This window comes from Aristolochia californica, unplaced genomic scaffold (assembly GCF_029961685.1).
Source record: "Aristolochia californica isolate CCGP_79_NKW_82.1479 unplaced genomic scaffold, dmAriCali1.0.hap1 SCAF_7, whole genome shotgun sequence".
Classification (NCBI taxonomy): Eukaryota; Viridiplantae; Streptophyta; class Magnoliopsida; order Piperales; family Aristolochiaceae; genus Aristolochia; species Aristolochia californica.
In genome coordinates this window covers 4,901,596-4,928,419 of record NW_027182268.1, presented here as the reverse complement: position 1 = coordinate 4,928,419, position 26,824 = coordinate 4,901,596, and the positions used below count along the sequence as shown (strand labels likewise).

Genomic DNA, 26,824 nt, shown 5'->3' with positions numbered 1-26,824 from the left:
TTCTTATCACTTGCAAGAATTTGGAGATAATACTCATACGGATGAAAGAGAATTATTTAACCGAAGACACTCATCTTTTCGAAACACTATCAAGCGTACATTCGGGGCTTTAAAAGCTCGTTTCAAGATATTAAAATATGCTCCTCCTTTTGATTTTGATGTCCAGGTAAAAATTGTGATTGTTTGTTGTATATTGCATAATTATATATGCATGGAAGATTACATGGATTTATTTGAAGATGAAGAAGCTGATTCAAGTGATGATTCTGGTGGAAAACATTGAGAAGATAATGGTGAAAATGAAAATGAAGACAGTGATAGTGGTGATGATGTTGAGGATGATGTAGACACTTAAAGAAGTACTTAGAGGGAGTTTGTAGTACAATGTGCAAGTACATCGTATTTTCGAGATGTATTAGCAATTCGGATGTGGCAAAATTATTGACTATTATGTTTTAATGCCATTAAATATTTTTTGCGTTGTATTTTGTATGTACAATTGTAGTTTTTTTATATTAAATAGGTGATTGAATTATATTTGTATTATTTTTATTTTTATTTGTATGATGTGTAGTATGATGTTTGTGTAAATATTTTACTTTTTATAAATTATGTTAATAAATTAATATTATTTTGATATTACTAATATATATTAAGTTAATAACTATTTTATAATATCTTTTTTATATAATTATTTCATATTTAGATATTATAAAATTACAATTTGATTACAATTTTAATAATATAAAAATAAAAATATGTTTAATTATTTTATTTTATATATTTTTATTAATGAACTAATATTAATTTAATTTTCTAAAAATCAGATATATTAAAATATTTTATTTTATAAATAATCTATCTACACTTTACACTGCACTTTCTATTATACACACTAATACAAACAAGTACTTTACATTGCACTTTATATTGTACACACTAACACAAACATATATTTTACTCTGCACTTTCTATTGTGCACATTAACACAAACAAGTACTTTATATTATACACACTCACACAAACAAATACTTTACACTGCACTTTCTATTGTGCACATTAACACAAACAAGTACTTTACGGTGTACTTTATATTGTACACATTAACACAAACAAGTACTTTACTTTCCATTAAATACACAAACAAATACTTCACTTTCCCTGGAAAGTACTTCTCCCTCCCACTTTTCCCCGGTTCTCCCACCCCACCCCCACCCCCCCCCTCCCCTTCCCCTTGTGCCTTTCATTTTTCTCTCTTTCCAAGTCGATCCTCATCTGGTCTAAAAAGAGCCTTGCATTTTCTCCGAGCAAGGACCTTTACATTTTTTAATAATCAAACATCACGTCCACTTCTACTTCTAAGGTAATTCAGTTTTTGGGAGCTCAGTAGGCTTTGAAATCTATGGCTTGGGGAGCTCAGGCTTTGGGAGCTCCGGGTTGGGGAGCTCAGGCTTTGGGAGCTCAGGCTTGGGGAGCTCCGGGTTGGGGAGCTCAGGCTTTGGGAGCTCCGGGTTGGGGAGCTCAGGCTTTGGGAGCTCAGGCTTGGGGAGCTCCGGGTTGGGGAGCTCAGGCTTGGGGAGCTCAGGCTTGGGGAGCTCCGGGTTGGGGAGCTCAGGCTTGGGGAGCTCAGGCTTTGGCAACTCCGGGTTGGGGAGCTCAGGCTTGGGGAGCTCAGGCTTTGGGAGCTCAGGCTTGGGGAGCTCAGGCTTTGGGAGCTCAGGCTTTGGGAGCTCAGGCTTGGGGAGCTCCGGGTTGGGGAGCTCAGGCTTTGGGAGCTCAGGCTTGGGGAGCTCAGGCTTTGGCAACTCCGGGTTGGGGAGCTCAGGCTTTGGGAGGTCAGGCTTGGGGAGCTCCGGGTTGGGGAGGTCAGGCTTTGGCAGCTCCGGCTCCGGCAGCTCTTTCTTAGGCTCCTCGATAGGCTTTTCTTCGAGAAGACGACGAGCCCCGAAGCTCACATTGATGCTCGAATACGCGAGCGCAATGCAAAGAAAGCACACGAGAACTGATCGACGAGACGACATGTTTCTGTTTCGAAGAGAACAATTGCACTCGTTTCCTCGACTGAATCAGTCCGGCCACGGCATGGGTTTTTTATAGGGAAGGAGCCGAGAGAGTGTAAGGACCGCGTTGATCCGTACTTGATTTTTCATGGATTGGGAAGACCTACAAGCTGACACGTGTTCCTTTTCGCTATTCACGTTGTTGAAAAATGAGGGTCGTTCAATTTCTCACCAATCGTGTATTATCTAATTTATTTTTTAAATAATAACAAAAATACTAACTTTTTAATTTAATATTAATATATAATAAGACAAATAACTAATTTTTAAACTTAATATCACAAATACCCAAATTTGATAGGTCAACGGTGACATGTAATCTTTGATTAGGGTTTAGGGTGTTACATCATCATTTGAAGAGGCCTACCACGTCATTCTCCATATAGGATATTGTGTTATCATGCCATGTCATTAAATAAATATTTAAAAAATATTATATTTTTTATTTTATAAATTAACATTTTTTCAAAAAATTAAATATTTTTATAAAAAGTTAAAATATTTATTTTCTAAAAAATTTTCTATGAGTTAAATAATATATTATTTATTTATTTTTAAATATAAGGTAATAAAACGTGTACCAATAAATTATATTTTTAAACTCTAAAATAAAAAATTTAAATATTTTTTAAATTTAAAATATTATAAATCAATAATAAAGGTGTTAAATGGGTAAGAATAATTTTTTAAATTAATTAATATAGAAATTTTATTATCATAAAAAAGAAGCTAGAAAATTTGTACCAACAAATAAGTATTTTAAAAACTAAATTATTTTTTACTAAATATTATATTAAACTAAATAATATCTTAAAGTAAAATAGTTACATTAAGGCATTAATTATAGCAAATATTTTTAAAATAACTAATAATTAAATTATATATATTTTATTATATTATAACTTAGGTGTCACATTTGATTGTAGTTGGATATATGTGATAATTAAATTAAAAATTTAATTATTTATGTTATTATTTTTTAAAAAATAAGTAATACAGTAAAATTATCTTTTTGCTCGGTGGGTGTAGGAAAAGAGCTTTAGTGGCGGAAAAAACCACCAACAAGGATTCGTCGTGGTAGATGGTGTCCTGGCCACTTAGGTAAAGTAGGTAAAGTGTTTTTGATGTAAACCGACGAGGCCACATTCGTAAGTGGATAATGCTTTTCTACGTAAGCCGAGGCCACTTGTGTCAGTGGGCAACTACTGAACATAAACTAGTTGATTAATTCAAGTTTTAACATTTTTAATCCGTCTCATTTTTTAATCATTTTGTCATTTCAGACTGCAATAGCTTGTAGACCCCGCGGGGTCGGGTGGCCCGCGGTGCACATGTTATTTTCTTTCGCTTCGTAATTCGTGCGCACGGGCGAGAACTCGCCGCCCCTTTCAAATCGTCGTTTTTGTTTCCCGTCACACCTCGCGCGGGAAGGAAGCTTACGACTTTGAAGCTCTTAGCTTCCCCTTGCACTTTCCTGTCGCCTCCCGCGGAAGAAAGCTCTCTGCCTAAAGCTTATCGCCTCCCATGTAAGTCTCTCTCTCGCGACTCGCTGTTCATGACTACCTAGTAATCCTTGCGCTATTCTGGAGGAAGTTTTATTTCACAAGTTGACATTTGTTGTTGGGGTTCTGTTATCACATTGGGTTAATCTTTGGTAATAATCGGATTTTTAAACTCGTCCAGACTGTTGATGTGGTCTGTACAGGCCTAGAGGACATTAATGTCTGCATATTCGATTGGCTGACATGCTTGTATCCTTCAGATGGTGGTTTGGAATTCGAGTAGAGAATGTTATTGTGGCTTTTTGTAATTACTTTTCCTTAATCGGACTTTGTGCGAGGTTGAAAAATACGATATCAGTGAAAACTGAGAAAAGTTTGAGTAAAAGGAGAACGAGATGATTGCTCCCACGCTTCTCCAAAATAGTTTGATGTATAAAAAACAAGATTGTGCTGGTTGTCAAGGTTAATGTCTGCCCTTGTCATTCCATTAGCTGTTGACTCCCTTTGAGCCTAAGCTTAGAATCAAAGTTGAGGCACCAAGTTTTCCAACGACTCTTAAGTTATTAATGAGAAAGTATTCTACTTTGCTTCTCCGGTTAAAGACACAATCTTCAAGTTAGAGTAAAAATTATTTTTCTTCTTGTAATTAGACAGTTGTAGCATAACCTATACAAATCGTTGGTTGAAATGTAAGGTTCTAGTAATTGGAGTAATAATGTCAAAATAATCAATTTCTTCTTTTTGACAAAAAACATTTAGAAATTAATCTAGTTTTGAATTTTTTTAATGAATTCATTAGGGTTTTGTTTCATTTCATTAATCCATTTGCATCCAATTGGCCTAGACAGTGAAGCTAAGTCAATCAGTCTATGTATCATGTGAAAGTGTCACATCAATTTCACTTTTAATATCTTCTTACCATAAAGATATCTCACTAGATTTCATTGTTTTGGCATTGTTAAAAGATCATCCTTTGTCAAGAATGTTTAAAAATCATCTCCTAGGTTTTTCTTCATCCTTGGTCATGTGCCCATCCTATGTTCAGTTTGTCGTACTATTTTTGTTTCCTCATTTTGGAATTTAGAGGACTCTCTATCTTATCATTACCTATGCACTTTCTCAAGAAAAAAACATTTTCAAACAATATTGCTTCACCTGATTATTTAATAGTCGTCAGAGAGATTTCAGCTAAATCTGATTGTATTACCAAAAATTGATATTTGTTACTATTTTTTTTGCATATCCTGTGTTCAAGTTAGTGTTGATATTTGTTAGTCAGGGATAATTTGGTCATCTTACATACATGTATTCTCCCTGTAGGAGTGGGATAGTGTTTACGCACTTATAGTGGGTGTTAGGGTAAATTTTTAGATTTTATATTTTAAGAGATATAAGTAGGTTAACCTAGAGGGGCATTTTTCTTATTGTAGACATTAGTCACGTAAGGGCCCTAATTAATGAAAGGAGGAGGTTGAGATCCTCCTTGAGTAGAGTGTTGCTTGTTGCACACTTCTACATCTTCTTCTGTATCTGCTCTCTTTCATTTTTCTTTATTTCACCTCTTTCTATTATTTTCACACTATGAAAGCAGTATATAAGGTTTTAAGACTTAACTTTGTCATCTTGCTCAAAGTAATTATAACTTTAGCAAGACAATCCTAGACTTTAAAAATGTTTCAAATTAGGTATTCTATCTCCAATATCTTATATGATGTTTTCTAACTACCCTTATATGGTATATGATTAAGTATTTTACATGCCACAAGCAGATTATTTCCTACAAATTATTGCACAATTCACAATTATATAGCATGGGCTTAATCATGTCTAAAAAAGTTCTGTTATTTTTTTCTTGAATTCCATTCGATTGAGAAAAATAAGAAGCAATCATCTCATTTATGATCCCATGTTCCCCACAGGATTACCAAATTTTGTAGAGCTAATTCTCCTCTTTTGTATGACCTGTCTGTTTATCATTTTCAAGGTTGGTTTTCAACCTTTAATTTGTAAAATTGGAATTTTTCTAGGGCTCATCCTTAATTTTTATTAGATTCAAATAACCGTCTTTTGTCATATCATCTATAAAAGTAATACAATACCCTTTTCCTCTAGTAAAAATAATGCTCAAGTCACAAATGTCAAAGGTTATAAAACCTTTTTCCTCTTGTTAGAATATCACTAATCTCACAAATGTCGCTGTGTCTTAGCTCAAGTAAGTTAAATGTTCTACTTGTTCATTTAAATGGTTTTTTAGGTTGTTTTGATTCGACACAAATTTCTGATTTATTATCTGTACGACTGTATGACTGTAAGTCTTATTTGGGTTTTAAATTCAAGTTTCATCATCTTTTTTAGGATACTCATATTTATGTATCCTAGTTTACCATGTGAATCAACAAGCATAACTAAAGATGAGCAGCTACTATGCTAAATACCATTTTAAAGTTAAGTACAAGTCCATCCAAAAATGACTTGTAGAAGTCAGGAGGTCTTTGTTCAACTAATAACATTAACCTATGTAGCAGTATTTTTTCTAACAATATTTTTGATTGGGAGGGAGAGAGGAGATTGATTGGTTCTGGCATGAGAGCCATAGGTGGTGTGGTTTGGTAAGACACTGTGCTCTTAGAATAAAACAGAAACTAAAAGTGAGAGGAGTATGATTTTAATCCTTAGAGTGTTTGAAGAGGGATAGGAGTTTCTGTCAACACTAGTCCGGCTCTTACCACATTGGTTAAATTAAGATCTGAAATGTATTTGCTAATGATAAGTCTCAAGCACTTTCTTTAATTGAGGAATTCTGAGGCTCATAAATTTCTCATTATGGTCTATACAACAAGGTTGCAGTTGCTTTCCAGGTGATTGATCACTCTTGTGGATCATCTCTCACTTAGTTTAGTCGATTTTCATTCTTTTGTTGAATAGGTCATTGCTACTTGACAAGTTTAGAGCCATGGATTATTCCTGAAATGTCTTAGTTTGGTTGGGCGCAATAGTTCGAATAATGGAAGCCAGTCTGAAGATTGAGAAAAGGAAACGTTGCACTGGTGTTAGCACTAGAGATAGTAAAATATCCACAAAATGTGAGGCTAATCAGATGGAACACAAGCCAGCAGAAGGCAATATTCTCTGGGTCAGGACAACTGATTGTTCTTGGTGGCCAGCTCAGGTGATTTGGTTAAGCAAAGTTTTTTGTAAATGTAATTATTATTTCTATGCACTTGAGAATGACATTCATGGTGTTGCATCATTATTTTATATTGAACCATTTATCAAATACCAAACAGCTATTGAAATATCAGGATTATATTTTGAAAAAATCAAGGTTTTGGTGGTGGAAGAAGAGAAAATTGAGAAGGAGAGAGAGAGGAAGAGAGGGAATGGGAGACGAGCCAGAATAAGGCTTGATCCCCAGCTCTCTAAAATATTAGATTTCTGATAAAATTACAAAAATACCCGTATACACTCAATAAAACTTATTCTCCTTATATCTCCCTAACTACGTATCCTATGTATATGAAAATTTAACCACTAACATAACTCAACCCATAGAACATGATTACGTGGTGAAATGACCAAAATACCTTTGGGCATATTTTGTAACACTCTTCCTCAAACTGGAGCATATATGTCCAAGAGTCCTAGCTTGTCACAAAAAGATAGAAATTCTCGCTTCCCAAGGGCTTTGGTGAAGACATCTCCCAATTGATCTCTAGTTCTAACAAATGGAGTAACTATCTCCTTTTTCATAACAACATCTCGAATAAAATGGTAGTCTACTTCTATGTCTTTAGTCATCTCATGGAAAATTGAATTGCATGTAATGAAAATAGCAGCTTGATTATCACAGAACAAACTCATTGGTTGACCTTGGTTGAAACCCAATTCTTGTGAGATTGATTTGACCTACATCAACTTGTTAACTGTATGGGCCATTGCCCTGTATTCAGCTTCTGCGCTTGACCGGCCACACCATTTTGTTTCCTACTGTTCCAATTGACCAAGTTGCCTCCTAAGAAAACACAATACCCAGAGGTTGACTTCTTGTTCAGTTTGGACCCAGCATAATCTGCATAAGAGAAAACCTCTGGCTTCATATGGTTGGTCCTAAAGAAAAAACTTTTTCTTGGTGTTCTTTTCAAATACCTAAAAATTCTTTGTGCAACTTCTAGGTGTATTTTGCAATGATGTTCCATAAACTGGCTCACTACACTCTGCAAAAGAGATATCAGGTCTAGTAATTGTCGCATAACTTACCCACTAATCTCCAATACTATGTTTTGTCATTTAATTCAGCACTCTAATCATCGTGGAGTTCATGTTTCACTTCTATTGGAGTATCAACTGGTTTTGCTCCCAACAGACCATACTCCTTGAGCATATTAGTTATATATTTGCTTTGTGTCATCACAATTCCGTCCTTGCTTTTCGTCACTTTAATATCCAGAAAGTATTTCAACGGTCCCAAGTTCTTGGTTTGAAAATGTGCAAACAAAGAACGAGTGATCACAATGACTCCTCGAGAATCTCATAGATATCACAACTTGGCTGAATTTTTCAAATCAAGCACGCGGACTTTGTTTTTGCTCATAAATTGCCTTCTTGAGTTTACAAACTTTATGCGTCTCCTCCTGAGCAACATACCCAGAGATTGTTCCATATACACCTCTTCTTCTAGATCACCATACAAGAAACATTTTTATTGTCTAATTGACACAATGGCTACGCTTGATTCACTGCAACTGAGATCAAAATACAAACAAATGATATTCGGGCAACAAGTGAAAAAGTTTCAAACACATTAATACTATTGAATTTCTGGAAAAGAGAAAAACTTCACTGACTTAATGTAATTTGAGCACAATGAGCCTCTATTTGTAATAGAAGAAACAAGTAGAATCCAATTACATTTAAACTACCTTTGTCCCAATTATAGCCAAAGTTAAACAGTAACAAATAAGTCCTACAACAATGAAACAATTGAAAATAAATAGAAGACTGACATAACTAAAACACCTTTAATTGAGACTCTTCTGTGAGATCTCCTCTTGTGAGACTCTTGTAAGACTCCACCATAATAATTTATATTTTGTGAAACTTCTTGCTGTAAGAGTCATGTAAGACTTTTTCATAAATGCTCTTTAACATTCCCCCTCAAGTTGGACTTTATAACTTCAACTTGTAAGGAAAAAGATTCTTGGTCTTCAACCTTCTTTTGTTGAAAAAAATTCTTCATAGATGTAAATTCTTTATATCTCGTTCTCCTCCTTTCTTGAATATTTTGGTCACACAAAATTTATTGCAACATGTGGAACAAAATACCTCTTTCTTGTACTTCTTCATCTACTTCTCCCCCTCAAGTTGGAGTTTATAACTTCAACTTGCAAGGGAAAATATTCTTGGTCTTCAATCATCTTTTGTTGAAACAAATTCTTCATAAGTGCTACATTCTTCATATTTTGTTCTCCCCCTTTCTTGAATAATTTGGTCATAAAAAAATTACTATAACATGTGGAACAAAATACCTCTTTTTTATACTTCTTCATCTACTTTCCCCTTCAAACTAGGGCTAAAAGGACATATAGTCCCAATTTGGTCAAAACATAAACTGGGAGAAGAAAATCACTTGTAGCCGTATGATAAAGAGACACTTTGCTCAATTTTAAAGATGGAAAAACTACTTAACTTTAGGGCTTAACTAAGAGATTACTCACTTTTTAAGGTAGCTCAAACACAACTCACTTATTGGGTGAAGAACAAAAATCTTGACTCAAACTGGATGTTTGACACACACTTATACCTTTTAGGTAGTGGGTCTAGGCATTACTTTGAAGTGATAAAAACACAAGATGATAATCTGAAGAAATATTAGAGGAAAACAACTTTAATTGAAAGGAGGCGACTATGCAACACTCATACGTCCAAAGTGACTTTTTTTTTTTTGTAAAATAGGGGAGACTATAACTATAGAACGTAATAAACTTGGCCAAGTATAACTCTTTTGGGTGACCACACTTTGTCGGAGTTAACTATGCGAACGATACACAACCAAGTAACAAAATCGCAAAACTTAAAAGCAACATCGAAGCAAGATACTCCATCCACATCCTGTTACACTGCAATTTTGCTCACATGGTCTGGACTGGCCTCGTTAACAAAATCGGTTTCCAATATTGTCTTTCTCAAAATCTCTCATCCACAATTCTCACGGTTACTAGTGCTTATCTCTCAAAGCTCGAAAAATTGTTTATCTCATGCTGCGTTGGTAATATCATTGTGGCCTTATCGAAAGAAAGAAACAATCGAAAATTCAATCTAAAATCTATTCCTCGTAACATTCTGATTGAAAATATCGTGGGCCAAGTTTCTACGTGGATCCTCATGCGTAAGGAATTTCGAAATATAAATGGCTCCAACCTATGCGAAAACTGCCGGCTGATAGTTGGCATGTCATATCCTTCCCGCTACCCACCTATGCAAACTTGGTCTTCTCCTCCGATGGGACACTTCAAATTAAATTTTGACGGAAGCGCTTTTGGCTGTCCAGGCCCTGTTGGGTATGGGGGAGTTATCCATAATGGCAATGAAAATCTTCTTTTCACTTTCGTTGGGCCAATTGGACTTTTTGACTCAACCACGGTTGAACTCTCTAGATTGTTTAATGGACCGAAACTATTCAATCAACGTCTGGTGGGTCCTCTCTATATAGAAGGCGACTCGAAAATTGTTATCAACTGGTGTGCGAAGTTCGTTAATCCTCCTTGGCGGCATTGGGATGTATTTTTTGATATTTGTAATTTGATTTCTCAATTAAACTGTAACTGGAAATACATTCCTAGATCCGCTAATCATTTAGCGGACACTTAGGCTAAATTAGGTGTTTCACTCTAACACTTTGTTGTGGAGGAAGACCCTTTTTAGCCAGGTATTGTACTATTCACTCTTCTTAATAGCATTTATACCTTTTACTCAAAAAAAAAAAAAAAAAAAAAAACATCGAAGCAAGATATTGCATACCTTGAATGACCACATCATGGAGTGATGAAGTATGACAAAAAACTTTATGATTAGAAGAGAAATTTGCTTTAAAAATTCAGATTTTAGAAGAAAAGGAAATTCAATTCATGTCAATAAATAATAGGAGAGAAGATAGGAAAAAAAAGATTTTTGATAGAATTGACCTTTGGTACTTTTGATTTCTATAATTATAAAAATATTACTTAGAATCACAAACAGTTGCTCAAGAAACTAGACTCAAAAAGCTTTAAATTGATACCTAATTTGACATAAAAAACACCGTTCTTGAATCTTTTATGGCTTCTTGATTTTCTTCATTCTGTTGCATAACTCTTGCCGACTCTATTGCGAATATCTCCTTAAATATAAATCAAATTGACACGAAATTTTCTCCTTCTGAAACTAGACTTCGATACTTTTCATCCTTTTATAACATTTCTTCATAAAATAAACTTATTTTGAGAGAAAGAATCTGATAGATTTCGAAGTTTGTAATCTTGCTGAGCTGAGTACTCTTTCTTCTTTGGCTAGTATGACTACTGACCCTTGGAAAATTGATATCTCACTCTAGAAAACTCGGATTGAGAAATAGTTTAGTAAGGTAGAAGATAGACTTGCAGATCTCTCTTTTGACATATAAATCTCCATATAAAGTCTCGTTCTTGATGGTTTATAGGGCTCGAAAATTGAAGCTATCTACTATTGCTCGAACCTCTCTTGCAGTCTGACCTTTTTTGCTTAAAATATTGATTTCTCTTTGTAAAAAACTCCGATTGCCAAAATTCCTTTTGCATTGGAAAGTAAACTTGAAGATCTTTTCGTTAATATATCAATTGCATTATAAAATGTTTAGTATGGAGGTGCGAACACCAAGAAACCATCGAGTACTTGGACACAAAGGAAAGAAAAAAATAGAATACGAACCTAAACTACTAGAGATGACAGACCAGAAAATGATCACTTTATCTCTGTGGGTTGACCAAGTCAACTCATAGAAGCTGCTTTGTGACCATGTTGAATTTCTGGAAAAGAGAAAAATTTCACTTTGTTGTAATTTGAGTACAATGAATATCTATTTCTGATAAAGGAAACAAGTAGAATATAATTACAATTAAACTACCATTGTCCCAATTACATCCAAAGTTAAATACTAAAAGATAAATCCTAGAACAATTAAACAATTGAACATAAATAGACGACTAACATAACTAAAACACCTTTATCTGAGACTCTTCTATGAGACTTTCTCTTATGAGACTCTTGTAAGACTCTGCCATATTAATTCTGGCTCTGTGAGACTTCTTCCTATGAGAGTCATGTAAAACTTTTTCATACCTGTTCTTCAACAAATGCTTAATGTTTGAGTATACATTTTGGCAACCGACCTAGCTTTATACTGCTCAATAGAACTGTTTGCATTATATTTAATGGTATAAACCCATCCCATCTCCAACCAACAACGTTTACTCTTGACGGTAAATCACACAATTTCCAAGTGCCTTAATCTATTAATGTTTCCATTTTAACATCAATTGTTTGCTTCCAATGAGGAGATGAGCATCCTCAACTGAAGAAGGAACAATGCAGGTAGAGATGGACAAAACAATCTTTTTATAGGTATTAGACGAGGAATTAAAGAATACAAAGTGAGATACCGCGTACCTTTCTTGTCACCATTCCTAAGAGCAATAGGAACGTGTGAATCACTCCCTTCAGGATCCTTAGATGATTCAAAGTCTTGGTCCAATGTAAGAGATGAATCTGGAGCCTGAGAAGAAACTTCTTTCTTGCATTTATATACTTGCAAAGGCTTCTCAACAATGACAACTTGTGGCGATCTAATAGGTTCATCAACCGGTATAGGGATAATAGGTGTAGGACGTAGGTGATATGATAGGATCCTCGAAGAATGTAACATTTGCAAAACATGAATGTTTTTCTAGTGGATGGAAAAAACCATTTGTACGCCTTCCGTGTGCGAGAATACCCCATATATATACATTTAACAGCTCTAGGTGATAACTCTCCTTGGAAGGTCCCAACACATGTGAAAAACATACACAACCAAACACTCGGGGAGTGATAGGAAACAATGGAGTTGACGGTAAGAGGAACTGCATAGGAATTTTACCTTCAAAAACTAAGGAATGCATTCTATAGATAAAAAAAAATCAAAAAGGACAACATCATCCCAATAAGACTTGGGTACATTCATTTGTATTATCATTGTTCTAACAACCTCTAGTAAATGATGATTCTTACGTTCAACTACTCCATTTTGTTGAGTAAAGACGCATGATTTTTGATGAATAATTCCTTGATTTTGAAAAAATAAGAAATTTATGACTCATGAATTCGAGGCCATTGTCAATACTTAGAATATGGAGTGAGGTAGCAAAAATGATTTTTTATTTCATTGAAGAAAAGTTTGAATACATCAAAGGCCTTGGATTTTTCCTTAAGAAGGTAAATCTAAGTCTACCTACTACAATCATTAATAAAAAAAATAAAGTACAAGGACCCCAGATGTCGGAGTGTATAATATCAAATAGATGTCTGGATTTGTGAGGTGAGACTGGAAAAGAACTTCTTTGATGCTTGCCTAGTTGACACGACTCGCACTGAAAAAAAGACTCGAAGGAAACTATGGGAATACTTGAATCAGTTTTGCTGTAGACGGATGACCTAGCCTCAAGTGCCCCTGTAGAGGTGAATTTGTGGAGAGTAATGCTTGGATATTATTTGGTCGGTGACACTCCAAATAATATAGTCCATCTCTCTCACGAGCGGAACCAATCGTCTTCTTAGTCGCAAGATCTTGAAAAATGCAATGCATAGGATAAAATGTGAGAGAACAATTCATAGACTTGGCGAACTGACTAACTAACAACAAGTTTAAAGGGAATTTGGGAACAAGGAGCGCTGATTGAGGAGACGGAAAATAAGCTGGAGTAACATTGCTTACTCCTTGAATAGGAGAGGTAGACCCATCAATTAGATTTGCATGTTTTATATACAAAGACTCCTTCAAATCGGAAAATAATGATGACATGCCTGACATATGTCTGGAGGCCCTTGAATCAAGAACCTAGAATGGCAATGAGTGAATATAATATGATAAGCTGGCATACTTGAGTCAACACTGGTGGAACTAGGAATTGGGATGGAAGCATGAACTACAAATGTAGAGGGTAAGGTAATAGAGATCTGAGCCATCCGTTGTGCAATTTTCTGCTACTGTTGTATCAACTGCTGCATCTCATTTGGAGCACCCGATGTAACAGATGTAGAGGAAACTCCCACTTCCATTGTCATGAGTGGTAGAGTTAGCCCATTCTGCTTTCCTAAATTTAACCCAACATCTGTTAGAATAATGGTTATTTCTTCCACAAAAAACACATTTCCTTTCTGATTTGCTGTCACTACATCCTCTACTTCGACCCGAGCCCTCTCTACCTCTACCTCTAAAGGAATTTGTAGGAGTTGATGTAGTGTTGGAAGCATTAAGAGCATTAGCTTCCATTGTCTTACCACCTTTTCTTGCTTTGGATACAATGGTCTTTTCAACTCTCATAATACGAGTAAAAGTGGTAGAGAGAGTAGGTATCTCATTTGAGGCTAATATCTGGGCCTTAATTGCATCAAATTTAGTTCCTAATCCATCAAGAAATTTTGCAACCAGTAACTGACTTTGTTGTTTCCTCAACTCATTTTCATCCGTAGAAAATGGGTGATACACTTTAATCTCCTGCCATATACCAAGAAGTGCACTGTACTACTCTGCAATAGTTCTTTCCCCCTTTTTAATCCAAAGAAATCAGTATACAGCTCATAAACTTGAGAGATATTACCCTCTTGAGCATATAAAGACTTGAAGGACAGCCAGATAGCCTTTGTTGTCTCACAATTCATCACTTGATTTCTCAATGTAGAGTCAATGCTGTTGACAATCCAGGTCATAACCTGACAGTCTTCTGCTCCCCAATCATCATCTGGAGGAACTGGTGGATCATCTCTAATATTTCAATTTCTTTCTACCCTTCAGATATATTCTAACAAATTTAGCCCAATTAAGATAGTCCGGCCCTGTCAATTTCTCATATGTAATCATAATTGTATCTTTTTCATCAAATCCAGAATTCTCTCTAGACGGAGAGTAAACTTCTCGTGTATCAACCATATTAATGATATAGATGCACAAAATGACCATTTAATCCTTCTAGAAAATTTCCAAACTTATCACCAAAGTGGGCCCCATTCGCAGGATTTGGGTTAGGGCAAAAATTAGGATGTGCACACTTAAACAGATCAAAATTCAGTAGAATGAATCAAATTCAACGAGAATCATACTAATTTATTCTCAATTAGGTATGACATCAGCAATTCTGTGATGACGTAGGCAAGGTTACATAGATGGGTGACGCACATCCCAAGAAACTTCAATAGACACCCAATTAGGGCAATCAAATCATAAAGAATCCTTCAATGATTAATAGAAACCAGTAACCAAAGAGATTGTAGAATTCCTCCTCTAGGAAGTTGCCCCCTTGAAATTTGATGAAAAATTGCAGTAGGATGCTCTCTGCAGTGACCTATTGCTCTGATACCATGAAAAAATCAAAGTTTTGGTGATGGACGAAGAGAATATTGAGAAGGAGAGAGAGGGAATGGGAGAAGAATTATAGATTTTGGATAAGAATTTTTAAAAATGCCCTTATACACTCCATAAAGCTTGTTCTCCTTATTTTTCCCTAACTATGTATCCTATGTACATGAAAATTTCACGACTAGCATAACTCAACCCATAGAACAGGTTACACATAGAAATAAAACCACATGGGTGGCGAAATGGCCAAAATAACCCTGGGCTTTTTTCCTAACACTTTTTTTTTGTGGTTGAAGAATATCAGAATTACATGTTTGTTAGCTAATAAGTTTATTTACTCTTTTGCATTTCATTTTTTATCACAATTAACCTAATTGTTTTGCTTACTTGTGATTTATCAAAACATTGGATAATTTATTTTTGTTTCTCAATCTTATGGCACACGTATATTAAATCCTTTATTTACTCATATTTTCTAGGTTGTAGGTTACAACTGTACAAATGTGAATAATAAAAGCAAATGGAGAAAAGAAGGAGAAGTTCTTGCTCGGCTTTATGGGAGCAGTGAATTGTTGATTCTCTGGTTCCTTGCTTTGTTACTTAAAATCTGGCTTTAGGTTTGAGTGTCTCACTTCTTACTAGTTTCAGTTTTTGCAGGTTGTATGTGGACCCGGCTAAATACAGTTCTGACTTTGAGAATGTGGGTCAATTGATAACACCGGATGCAGTTACTTATGCTTTCGTAACGTTTTTCCTTGAACATCTATACTTTCTCAGACTATTGTTTCATGTGAACAGGCTTTGAAGCAAAATAACTGCAGTTTTCAGGAAATTTTACGGAAATCTCTGGAGCAAGTAATGTTTTTTACCATAATATAAAATTTTCATCTCACTATTTATATTATTCAAGAAATCCTGCCAGAATCAAGAATCTGATAGTTTTCCCACTATCTTTATCTATGCTTGTAGGAAATTTCTCAAAAAAGATTTGGTTTATGTTCAAACAGAGTAGCTTGTGAATTTAAAGGTCAGACAATGATATCATCCATGTTGTATTCTTCCTACATTGGCAGACAATGATCGTTTATTTTTTTGTTCAGAATAGTTTGGTCACCACGCTTGGCCTTTAAACAGTTGAATTGTTCCCTTATCCAGGCCATAATATGGATACAATTGTAGAAGTAGAGATTAAGAAGGGAGAGGAGGAGGGAGAGCATAAGAGAGAAAAAGGCATGAATATGAAACCTGAAATGCTGTAACATGTGGCATTGGGTTAGGGGTCAGAAAGTGATTTCCTCCCTTCTTAAATGTCACTTAAGTCAAAATATTACAATGGCAGGATTACCCCTCTATACTAGTTGATTCATAACTCTACAATTACAAGGTATAAAAACCTGTAAATATAACCAAGTACAAAGTAATTCAGATCACCCTACACCTAGAAGGGTAAACTGATGTACACTTCAACAGTTACGCTCAAGTTGAAGTGTATATCAAGTAGCCCTAACTTGTTACTAAAGATTCCAAATTCCCTTTTTCTTAAAACCTTGGAAAAGATATGATCGAGTTGCTCAACAATTTGACATAGAATGGGACCAACGCAATATTCATTACAACATTAGGAATAAAATGACAATCAATCTTGACATGTTTGATTATTTTATGGAACACAAGGTTACTATAAAAATAGCAACTTTATTATCTCAATGCATCACCTTAGTACTTTGTGAGGATCCAAAATCAGTTAAAATAGATCATACTCGTACAAGTTCATTGACCGTGTGGACGATTTACCTATATTTTGCTTTTGCATTGGACCAAGTCACCACATTTTGTTTCTTGCGCTTCTAACTAATGAGATTTCCTCCAAGAAACATATAATATGGTGGTTGACCTTCTGTCCAATCTAGATCCAACATAGTTAGCCTCAAAATACCCTGCAATCTCCAAATAGCCATGAGGTTTATAGAATACACCTTTTCATGATGATCCTTCGTGATACTCCAAATTCTTGTGGTGACTCCAAGCGAATCTTTCTAGGAGTCTCCTTGAATGGACTCACCACACTAACAACAAGAGAGATGTTCAGCCGAGCCACTATTGCATAAATCACTTTACCCACAAGTCTTTTATACATGGTCCTGTCCTTAAGTTTTGGTCTCTTGTCTTCATGAAGGTTATGATTTACTTGCATGGGTGTCTCAATAAGTTTTACTCTTAACAAACCATATTTTTATATCATGTCCATGACATACTTTTTCTGTGCCAACACAACTCCAACCCCACTTCTCACTACCTCAATACCAAAAAAGTACTTGGGTGACCCCAAATCCTTTGTTTTAAAGTGATTCCTAGTATGTTCCTTTACTTCTTCAAATCCCCTTTAAATCCCCTTTGTTTTAAGTCACTTTGGATAACACTATGTCATCAATAGATAGTATTAATACCACCACACCAGTTGGCCTTTTCATAACAAACAATGCATGGTCATGATGATTTCTGATAAATTCAAAAGACATAATTATTATAATAAACTTGTCTAACCACATCCTCCGATTTTGTTTAAGACTATAAATAACTTTTTCGAGTCTATACACTTTCCTGTCTCCCCATGAGCAATATACCCAAGAGGTTGCTCTATGTAAACCTCTTCTTCCAAGTTATTATACAAGAATGCATTTTTATCCAATTGAAAGAGGGGCTAGCCTTTGTTTATTGTTGCAAAAATCAAAATCCAACTTGAGCTCAACCTTGCCACTGGAAAAAGTCTAAAAGAAATCCACACCATTGGGTTGGGTATAAACCTTAGCCACTAGCTGTGTTTTATATCTTTCTATAAACCCATCAGCCTTGACTTCACAATATAAACCCCCCAACAACCTACAACGGTAGCATCTGTTGGGGTGTCATGTAATGTCTATGTGTCGCAGTCAAGTAAACCATCTGACTCTACATCCGTGGTTTGTTTCCACTTAGGATAAGACATTGCTTCCTATATAAAATGAGGAATAACATGAGGATAATGACAAAGCAAAAGTCTTAAATGACCTAGACGAAGAGTCAAAAGAAACATACTTAAAGAGAGGATGCTGAGTACATGTACGGATACCTTTATGAAGAGCAACAAAGAGATCCAAAATCATTTACCTGGGGAGTCATATGCAAAGAGGGAGCTGGCAAGAAGAGAGGATAGGGTCTTTTTTGAAACCGTTTTGTGTGGTTTCCTGTGTTGATAAACTTGTGGTCTGCTTCATCTTGATAGTTGGGGCGTAGGGCGAAGGCACATCCTCCACTGGAATGGGAACTACAACATCCATGTCAACTATTGTAAAAACTAGGGACTCACTAGACTCAAAAAAGTAGGGGACATCTTCAAAAAATGTTATATATATGTTTTGCTTGTGTGAGGATCTAACATTTATCTCTTTTTTTGAGAAAACCACATTTTGTAGATCTTAGTGACAACTTATCATGAGAGGGGCCAAAAACGTGGATATAACATAACACTCAACACCAAAGTCGCGGGGACACATATTGAAAAAATCACTGGTGGGCTTGAGCATTTACAATGATTGTATTCAGACTATGCGTGATGCTTCTAGTGAGAAACCACTACAGGTGTATCGACGACATACACCATCTCATCCTGCATCGTTTCTTGATCCAGAGGGAAGTGATCGACACCTTCCTATTGCTTTTCAGAAAGTTGTCCGTAAAGGTACTCGCTATCCTCTATCTCACTTTGTCTCCTTTGATTCCTTAAACGACGGTTATCAAAAGTTTGTTTTGTCACACTATTCCTTTTGTGCAAGATGCTTTGTTGTCTCCTCATTGGAAGAAAACCATGGATGTTGAAATGGAAACACTAGTTGATAGAGGGACTTGAGAGTTATGTGAATTAATTCCAGGGACTATTGTGGTTAGTTGTCGGTGGGTGTGTACAACAAAGTGTAATGTAGATGGGTCAGTCGAAAGATATAAGGCTTGTCTTGTAGCAAAGGGATATACCCAGACTTTTGGAGTAGATGTCTTCAAGTCTTTCTCTCCGTTTGCTTGTTTGTCCTTTGTTAGAATACTAGTTTCAGTTGCAATAAATCAAGGCTGGTTTTTGTTTCAGCTAGATATTGAAAACCCTTTCTTGTATGGTGATCTTGAAGAAGAGGTGTATAGGGAGCAACCTTCGAGGTATGCTGGTCAAGGGGAGATGAATAAGGTATGTAGACTCAAGAAGCTCTTTATGACTTTAAATAGAGTCCATGAGCATGGTTTGGAAAATTTAGTCAAGTGGTTATTTCCATGGGATTTCTTAGAAGCCATTGTGATCATTCGTTGTTTGTTATGAAGAGATCATTTTGGATTATTGTCTTATTGGACTATGTAGATGATATCATCTTATAAAAAAGTGATAAATCAGGCATTGAAGAAGTTAAATCACACTTGGCGACTCACTTCTAGACTAAAGATCTGGGTCAATTAAAATATTTTTTGAGTATCTAAGTTGCAAGAAGCAATGAGGGAATTGCTTAAACTCAGAGGAAGTTGAACCAATTGATACACCTATGGAGATAGAACATGATCTTCATGCTGATCAAAGGCCAGAATTGAAAGATAAAACAATGTATCCCAGTCTCAAATTAGTAGGTAAAACTCATATATGCCACAATAACTAGACTAGATATCATTTGCAGCCAGTTCATGGAGCATCCTCATAATATTCATCTAGAGGTTGCATAAAGAATCTTAAGATATCTGGAAGGAGCATCGAGAAAAGTCTTTTCTTTAGACCCAATGCTCACTTAAGGATTGAGGCTTTCTTTGACACTTATTATGCAGGCTCCAAGCTTGGCCAAAAATCAGCTATTGGGTATTGTGTTTTTCTGGGAGGAAACTTAATAAGTTGGAAGAGTAAGAAACTGAATGTGGTTGCTTTGTCTAGTGCAGAAGTTGAATATAGAGCGATGACCCACACTGTAGGTGAGTTAATGAGGGTGATATAAGGAGATTAAGGTTTCACTTAAGTGAGGGGCATGCTTATAATTTTTGTTCAGCCCACTTAATAAATAAACAACCCCTAACACAACTCTGTTTTTGGAGCTTCTTCTCTCCACACTCTCTCTCATTCTATCTCTCTATATCTCTCTCCTTACGTTTTTCATGTATAAACATAATTTTAAAATAAGCTTTGCAGTTTGAATCAATTGAAAGAACAAAAAACATTCACCTAGGAACTACATGAAAGAAGTTAATAACCAAAAGTTAACAAACCTTGTTGAATTTATGGAAAAGAGAAATACTTCATTGACTTATCGCAATCAGAGTAGAACCTCTATTTATAATAGAGGAAGGTAGTATAGTCCAATTACAATTAAACTACCTTTGTCCCAATTACACCTAAACTCTAACACTTAAAGATAAGTCTTAGCATAATTAAATAACCCAATATAAATAGAAGACTAACATGACTAAAACACCTTTAAACTGAAACTCCTCTGTGAGACTTGCTTCCATATAATTGTGGCTATGTTAGACTTTTTATTGTGTAAAACTTCTTATGCCACCTCATGTGATCATGGTGGGTCCCTTATCTTATGGGCTTGGGCCCATCTTCCCACACTTTTGGATATGTGGGCCTTCCTTGATCGTGTGAGTTTGGGCTTATCTTCCAACACTCCCACTCAAGATGGGGGTGGGAGAATATCATGAACTCCTAGCTTGCTGCAAATGATGGATAAGATCTTTTCGTATAAAACGGCAGTCCTCCATATCTTCCAACACTCCCCCTCATGCTGGTGCTCTCTTCCATGAGGCCCAATTAGCGTAAGATAAGTGAGAGTAAAATCACTCTAAGCCGTATGACATCACTCCATACTCCAGTCATAACCCATGCTGTATGTAGGGTATACTCCTATCATTCTGAGGTAATGGTACTCCTATCTTTTGCAGGTAGTGGTCTATACGTAGTGCTCCGAAATGTAGTAAAAACTCCTCCATCATCGTGTCCCTCCATAGGACAACAAGTGGTAGGAGTAATAAATGCCAATTCAGGGAGGTAACATATATATAGTAATAAGCTCCTCCATCACGGTGTCCTAACCTGGGCATCGACTCACACAGGTAGAAATGGGTGATAAATGCCTGTCATTCACAAGACGATGATAAGATCTTTTCGTATAAAATGGCAGTCCTCCATATCTTCCAACACTCCCTCTCATGCTGGTGCTCTCTTCCATGAGGCCCAATTGGCGTAAGATAAGTGAGAGTAAAATCACTCCAAGCCGCATGACATCACTCCATACTCTAGTCATAACCCATGCTGGATGTAGGTACTCCTATCATTCTCAGGTAGTGGCACTCCTATCTTTTGCAGGTAGTTGGTCTATACGTAGTGCTCAGAAATGTAGTAAAAACTCCTCCATCACCGTGTTCCTCCACAAGACAACAAGTGATAGGAGTAATAAATGCCAATTCAGGGAGGTAACATATATGTAGTAATAAGCTCCTCCATCACGGTGTCCCAACCTGGGCACTGATTCACACAGGTAGAAATGGGTGATAAATGGCTGTCATTCACAAGACGGCGATAAAAGACATGATACGTGTTAAATGCCTGTCATTCACAAGACAACAATAAGGACGTGATAAGTGGGTAATGCCTGTCATTCACAAGATGGCGATAAAATACCCACGGGTGTGTATATATATATAAAGTTTCAATGAACTTAAAACACCTAACTATGATGGACTTAAACTCTCTACCGAAGCAACACGCAAAAGGTTGGCCCAAAGATGTATGTGAGAGTCAAATAAAGGATGGTAGGAGTAAGGTTGTCAAATAATCAATAGGTAATGGGTAAACAGGAAGATACGATGTTGAGGTCACCATTTCTTCAATAATAATGTCTCATCTAAAAAAACACAATAACTGTAGTTGAAATGAGCTTGGGCCCATATAACATGAACCAAAATAATAAAATCCTTGTAAAAGGACCCATGAAATAATCCGATGCGTGTATATGCACCAGATAATATGTTGACCATGGAATATGTTGCGAATACCTCAAAATAATAATCCAGTTGGAGGAAAAGAATCGAGTCGAGCCGAGTCAGGATTCTTGATCTTCAGTTTTCTTTGTTGCAAAAAATTTCTTCTTAGATGCAAAAGCTTCATTTTTTGTGCTCCCCCTTTCTTGAATATTTTGGTCACATAAAACTTACCACAACATATGGAATAAAATACCTCTTTCTTGTACTTCTTGTACTTTTCCCCCTCAAGCTGGGAGGTAATGGTATTGTTCCCAGCTTGAACCAAATAACATAGATGTAGTAACCGAGAAAGGGGTAAGTGAGATATTTTCCTGATATAGTTGATCAATAACAGCAACTCAAAAAGTGATGCAAAACAATCGGCTTAAATTTGGATTTTTCAATGCAACAGGATACCGGTATGGCCTTTAATTCTTCCAATACAAATATATCCTTAAATATAGATCAGATTGCCATGGAATTTTCTCCTTATGAAGCTAGACATAAATACCTTTCATCCAAGTATAACTTCTCTTCATAAAATATACTTCTATTGATATATATAATCTGGTAGATTTCGGTCTTTGTAATCTGGCCGAACTAAGTACTCTTTCTCCTTTTGCCAGTATAACCATTGACTCTTCCAAGATCAATATCTTTTTATAAAACACTCAGATCGCGAATTGGTTGAACAGGTAAGAAAATAGACTTATAGATCCTTTCTTTTGATATATAATTCTTTATATAAAATCTCGTTCTTGATAGCATAAAATAGCTCAGAAGTCGAAACTTTTTGCTGCTGCTCAAACCTCTTTTGCAATCTGACTTTTGCTGCTTCAAATATTAATTTCTCTTTGTACATAACTCCGATTGCAAAAAAACCTTTTTCCTTGGAAAATAGACTCAAATATCTTTCCGTCAATATATAATATGCAATATGAAAAGCTCAGTATAGAGGTGAAACTGCAAAGCAAGCAACGGGTATAGGGACTGAAAAGAGAAAAAAAAGAAAAATACGAACCTAAACTACTAGAGATAATAGATCAGAAAATGATCACATTACTTCTGTGGGTTGATCGAGTCAACCCACAGAACCTGCTCTGATACCATGTTGAATTAATGGAAAAGAGAAATACTTAATTGACTTATTGTAATCAGAGTACACGAACCTCTATTTATAATAGAGGAAGTTAGTAGAGTCCAATTAAAATTAAACTATCTTTGTCCTAATTACACCCAAACTCTAACACTTAAAGATAAGTCTTAGCAGAATTAAATAATCCAATATAAATAGAAGACTAACATGACTAAAACACCTTTAAACTGAAACTCCTCTATGATACTTGCTTCCATAATATTTGTGACCTGTTAGACTTCTTATGCCACCTCAAGTGATCATGGTGGGTCCCATATTTTATGGGTTTGGGCCCATCTTCCAACACTCTTGGATATGTGGGCCTTCCTTGGTCTTATGGGCTTGGGCCCATCTTCCAACACACTTGGATATGTGGGCCTTCCTTGGTCGTGTGAGCTTGGGCCCATCTTCCAACAAACCTATTCACTCCCCTAGGTTTGTTACTTCACTGGATTTTACACTACAGAATTCCAAACTTCCTTGTCTCACAATTCTTTACTCGACTTCATTGCTTGGGCTCTATGCTGTTAATTGATCAGGTCATCACTTGACCGTCCTTTGCTCCTTAACTCTAATCCTAACATATTTGGCATTCCTTTTATCTAAGTATATCTAAATAGATTTGGACCGACTCAAGTAGTTCAATCCATTCCGCTTCTTAGGAGTAATTTGGGCAGTATCTTTGTTGTCGAAACCTTCAAAGTCCTTAACAGGAGTGATAACTTCTCTTGAATCTGACATTTAATTGCAAAAGGCACTTAACAACACAAAAAGCAACAATTTGAGATCAATGCATCCACTTTTTTGCTTAAAACCCCCAAAAATTAGCCTACACAGATTAAGTGGGCCCCTCACAACACAATTAAGGCACTAGAAATTTGATTGGAATAAATATACTATAATTACCCTCAATCAGAGATATCAAATTCATGGGAAAGGAATTTGATTCCAATGTCAGCCTTGGGGATGATGATGTAGGCAATTTTGCAGGGATGACTTAGTAATGTGAAAAACACCCAAACAAACCCTATTTGATTCTTGACATCAAGATGGTTGGCGTTCAGTGTACCATACCTTTTCTCAATCAACAGAGCGCCTGAAAGTAATGATTCAAAGCAACTACAACTAATGGGTATAACTACTCTAGGCAACGAGCATATATTGAATAATTTCTATGAGAAACACCCCCCCCCCCAAAAAAGTTGCAACTGAAACTAAGTGATTCGCCTCAAATAGGGTGAGTCGGGGCAGATTCCCACTGAACCCGTACTGAATCCGCCCTGCTACCATCACTAATAGGGAAACGTTAGTTCCACTCTGCCATTGTGATTTGACAAGAAAAGGTGGTTGATTTCCAATTGTTTAATCAAAATCCAAGAAGTTGATGGTGGAAATTTAATTCAAGGATCCAATATGTTTCATCACAATCTGTGAAGTAGGAGTCTACTTTCTATTATTGTTATGAACGTAGCACTTGCTGATGATTTCTTGTCAACAACTATGTTACAGAAAAAAACAGCATTGAAGATCCTTGGGATAAGGTGAAGGATAATAGACTGAAGCAAAAGCAGGAAGAGGAAGGCATCTCACAGAAAGTGTGCTTTTCTTGCCATCTTTCTTTCAGTGTCGTATTTTGTTTTCCGTGCTACTGTAACAAGATTAGGAATTTTGTTTGGCAGGTGGACTCTTCAGGAATGCTGAAAGCTTCAAATACACAGAGAATTACAAAGAAAAAGTGCAATATTATATCTGAAAGAGTTAGAACGAAATCCAGCAACAAATTCTTAAAACAGAACATGGCTCTGCGAAACCAGAAAACCGATGATCCACATTTTGTGAGTACACATCGCACTTATTTTTCGCTTTCTCAAACATTTTTGTCTTGAAAGAAAAAGAAAACTGCCATATACAGTTTCGTTGCTGATGTAATTGCTGTTATATTCAGACCAAGATCCTCTTGAACATATCTGTTTGAAACTTAAACTCTCTCATACCCAAACAATTTGAACTTTCTGCATTAAAAAAAAAAAAACAAGTTGAACTCTCCTTCGGCAAACAATGTTAGAGGTTAGCATTATGTGCTTCTCTGTAGCAAATGGATTAATATCTCAACTGCCATACAGAATATATGAGTTGCCAAAATCTCTTATTTTATCATTGGTGCCCAAGTTTTCTCCTGTCTGCAAAGTTGCTATCTATTTCCTGAAATAGTTTACTGCATAATTGTTTAAAGGGAATCTAATTTTTGTGCTCCTTGCAATGTCCTGGCTTTAAAGTATGTATCTCCCTTCTTTCTCAGTGATTCATTGTTTAAACCCTCTCAACCATGACATCATCTGCATGACTGACACCTTACATCATCCACTCTGTTGATACTTGACATCACACACATTGATGAAATTAAGGTTCAATAAGTTTTCAACAATTAGTTGAAACTTAAAGAATTTTATAGAAGTTTCCTAGTCCTTGCGTAGAAATTCAATTCATTTTGATACAGGAAAGATATTCTTTTAGTTTTTATAAATAAGATATTAGAATAGTCCCACATACCCTTGCTAATTGTACAAAATAACACATGACAACTTGTTGGAAGGTATAGTTATGTTCACTTTATTTTGTAAGAATGTTTCTTGTAGAAAGTGGATTCCTAGGTTTTATGGGTTTTATGGACATGGATGTAATTGTTTACATTGTTTAATAAATAGGTGAAAGTGGTCAGTTGACCTTAATCTCTCCCATTTTTTTCTTCATGGAAATTTTAACATGATATCAGAGCAGGCTGATCAGGGTTTGTGAGTTGCTAAACTCACAGAGACCATGGAGTTTTCTTTGTGGTTTGATTCTTAATATTCTGTTTTAATTGCTTTGTTTAATCTTAGTTTTTTAGTTGTCAGAGTGAAATCAGTTTTGGAGTTCGTCCTATTGCCAATCTCATTAGACTCTTTGTATAAACAGAGTTTCTGGATCATCTTGCTATATAGTTCTTTATGCTGTTGGAGTATTTTTTGCCGTAAATTTCAGCACCATCCATGGCATCCATAGCCTCCTCCAGGCCATTTTCTTTACCGCAGAATTTTTCACTACCTGATAATTATCGATCTGCTTCTGTTCAAGTTCTGCAAAGAGATGTTTGGAAACCTGAAGCATGCTTTTCATTCACATTTAAAGAGATTAGGCTTGAGATTAACCTGAAGCATGCTTTTCATTCACATTTAAAGAGATTAGGCTTGAGATTAACAGCACAGCTGAACACGCCTTGGCAAGCACGTCCAAATTCCTTATTTTTCATTTCCTTGTTTTTGTTCAGATCTTTGACCTCCCCTTCACTAGAGTATTCCCTGGAGAAGGCAACTTTCTGGAGCTTTCCTCGTACAGAGACCACTCTTCATATACCTGAACATGTATTAAGTGTGTGAAGGTGTGGAAAAAATCCTATCTGAGTCCATCTTCTCCTAATTTAAAATCTTTAGCATGCGATCAT

At 35.9% G+C, this 26,824-nt stretch overlaps 2 protein-coding genes across 6 annotated transcripts in view; one reads left to right on the top strand and one right to left on the bottom strand.

The window, feature by feature from the left end:
- Window positions 1–1,242: 1,242 nt before the first annotated feature.
- LOC137936607 (protein PELPK1-like) lies at window positions 1,243–2,050 on the bottom strand. Its single transcript, XM_068781390.1, has one exon. The coding sequence runs from the start codon at window positions 2,019–2,021 to the stop codon at window positions 1,401–1,403; it is 621 nt and encodes a 206-aa protein (XP_068637491.1). The 5' UTR covers window positions 2,022–2,050; the 3' UTR covers window positions 1,243–1,400.
- Window positions 2,051–3,498: 1,448 nt separating this feature from the next.
- The window catches only part of LOC137936605 (uncharacterized), a 30,738-nt gene continuing 7,412 nt past the window's right edge, over window positions 3,499–26,824 (top strand). For 2 of the 5 annotated variants that reach the window (XM_068781387.1, XM_068781386.1), the window contains exons 1-9: window positions 3,499–3,586; window positions 6,488–6,731; window positions 15,665–15,768; window positions 15,843–15,885; window positions 15,984–16,040; window positions 16,155–16,212; window positions 24,853–24,938; window positions 25,023–25,178; window positions 26,651–26,761. In XM_068781387.1, the coding sequence (XP_068637488.1) occupies window positions 6,567–6,731; window positions 15,665–15,768; window positions 15,843–15,885; window positions 15,984–16,040; window positions 16,155–16,212; window positions 24,853–24,938; window positions 25,023–25,178; window positions 26,651–26,740 (759 nt within the window). In that variant the 5' untranslated portion in view covers window positions 3,499–3,586; window positions 6,488–6,566 and the 3' untranslated portion in view covers window positions 26,741–26,761. The remainder of the gene's footprint in view (window positions 3,587–6,487; window positions 6,732–15,664; window positions 15,769–15,842; window positions 15,886–15,983; window positions 16,041–16,154; window positions 16,213–24,852; window positions 24,939–25,022; window positions 25,179–26,650; window positions 26,762–26,824) is intronic. The other 3 variants (XM_068781384.1, XM_068781383.1, XM_068781385.1) reach the window with 2 other exon arrangements.

Excerpts from the sequence above, each read along its gene's own strand:
- LOC137936607 (XM_068781390.1), bottom strand. The coding sequence starts at position 2,021 with ATGTCGTCTCGTCGATCAGTTCTCGTGTGCTTTCTTTGCATTGCGCTC.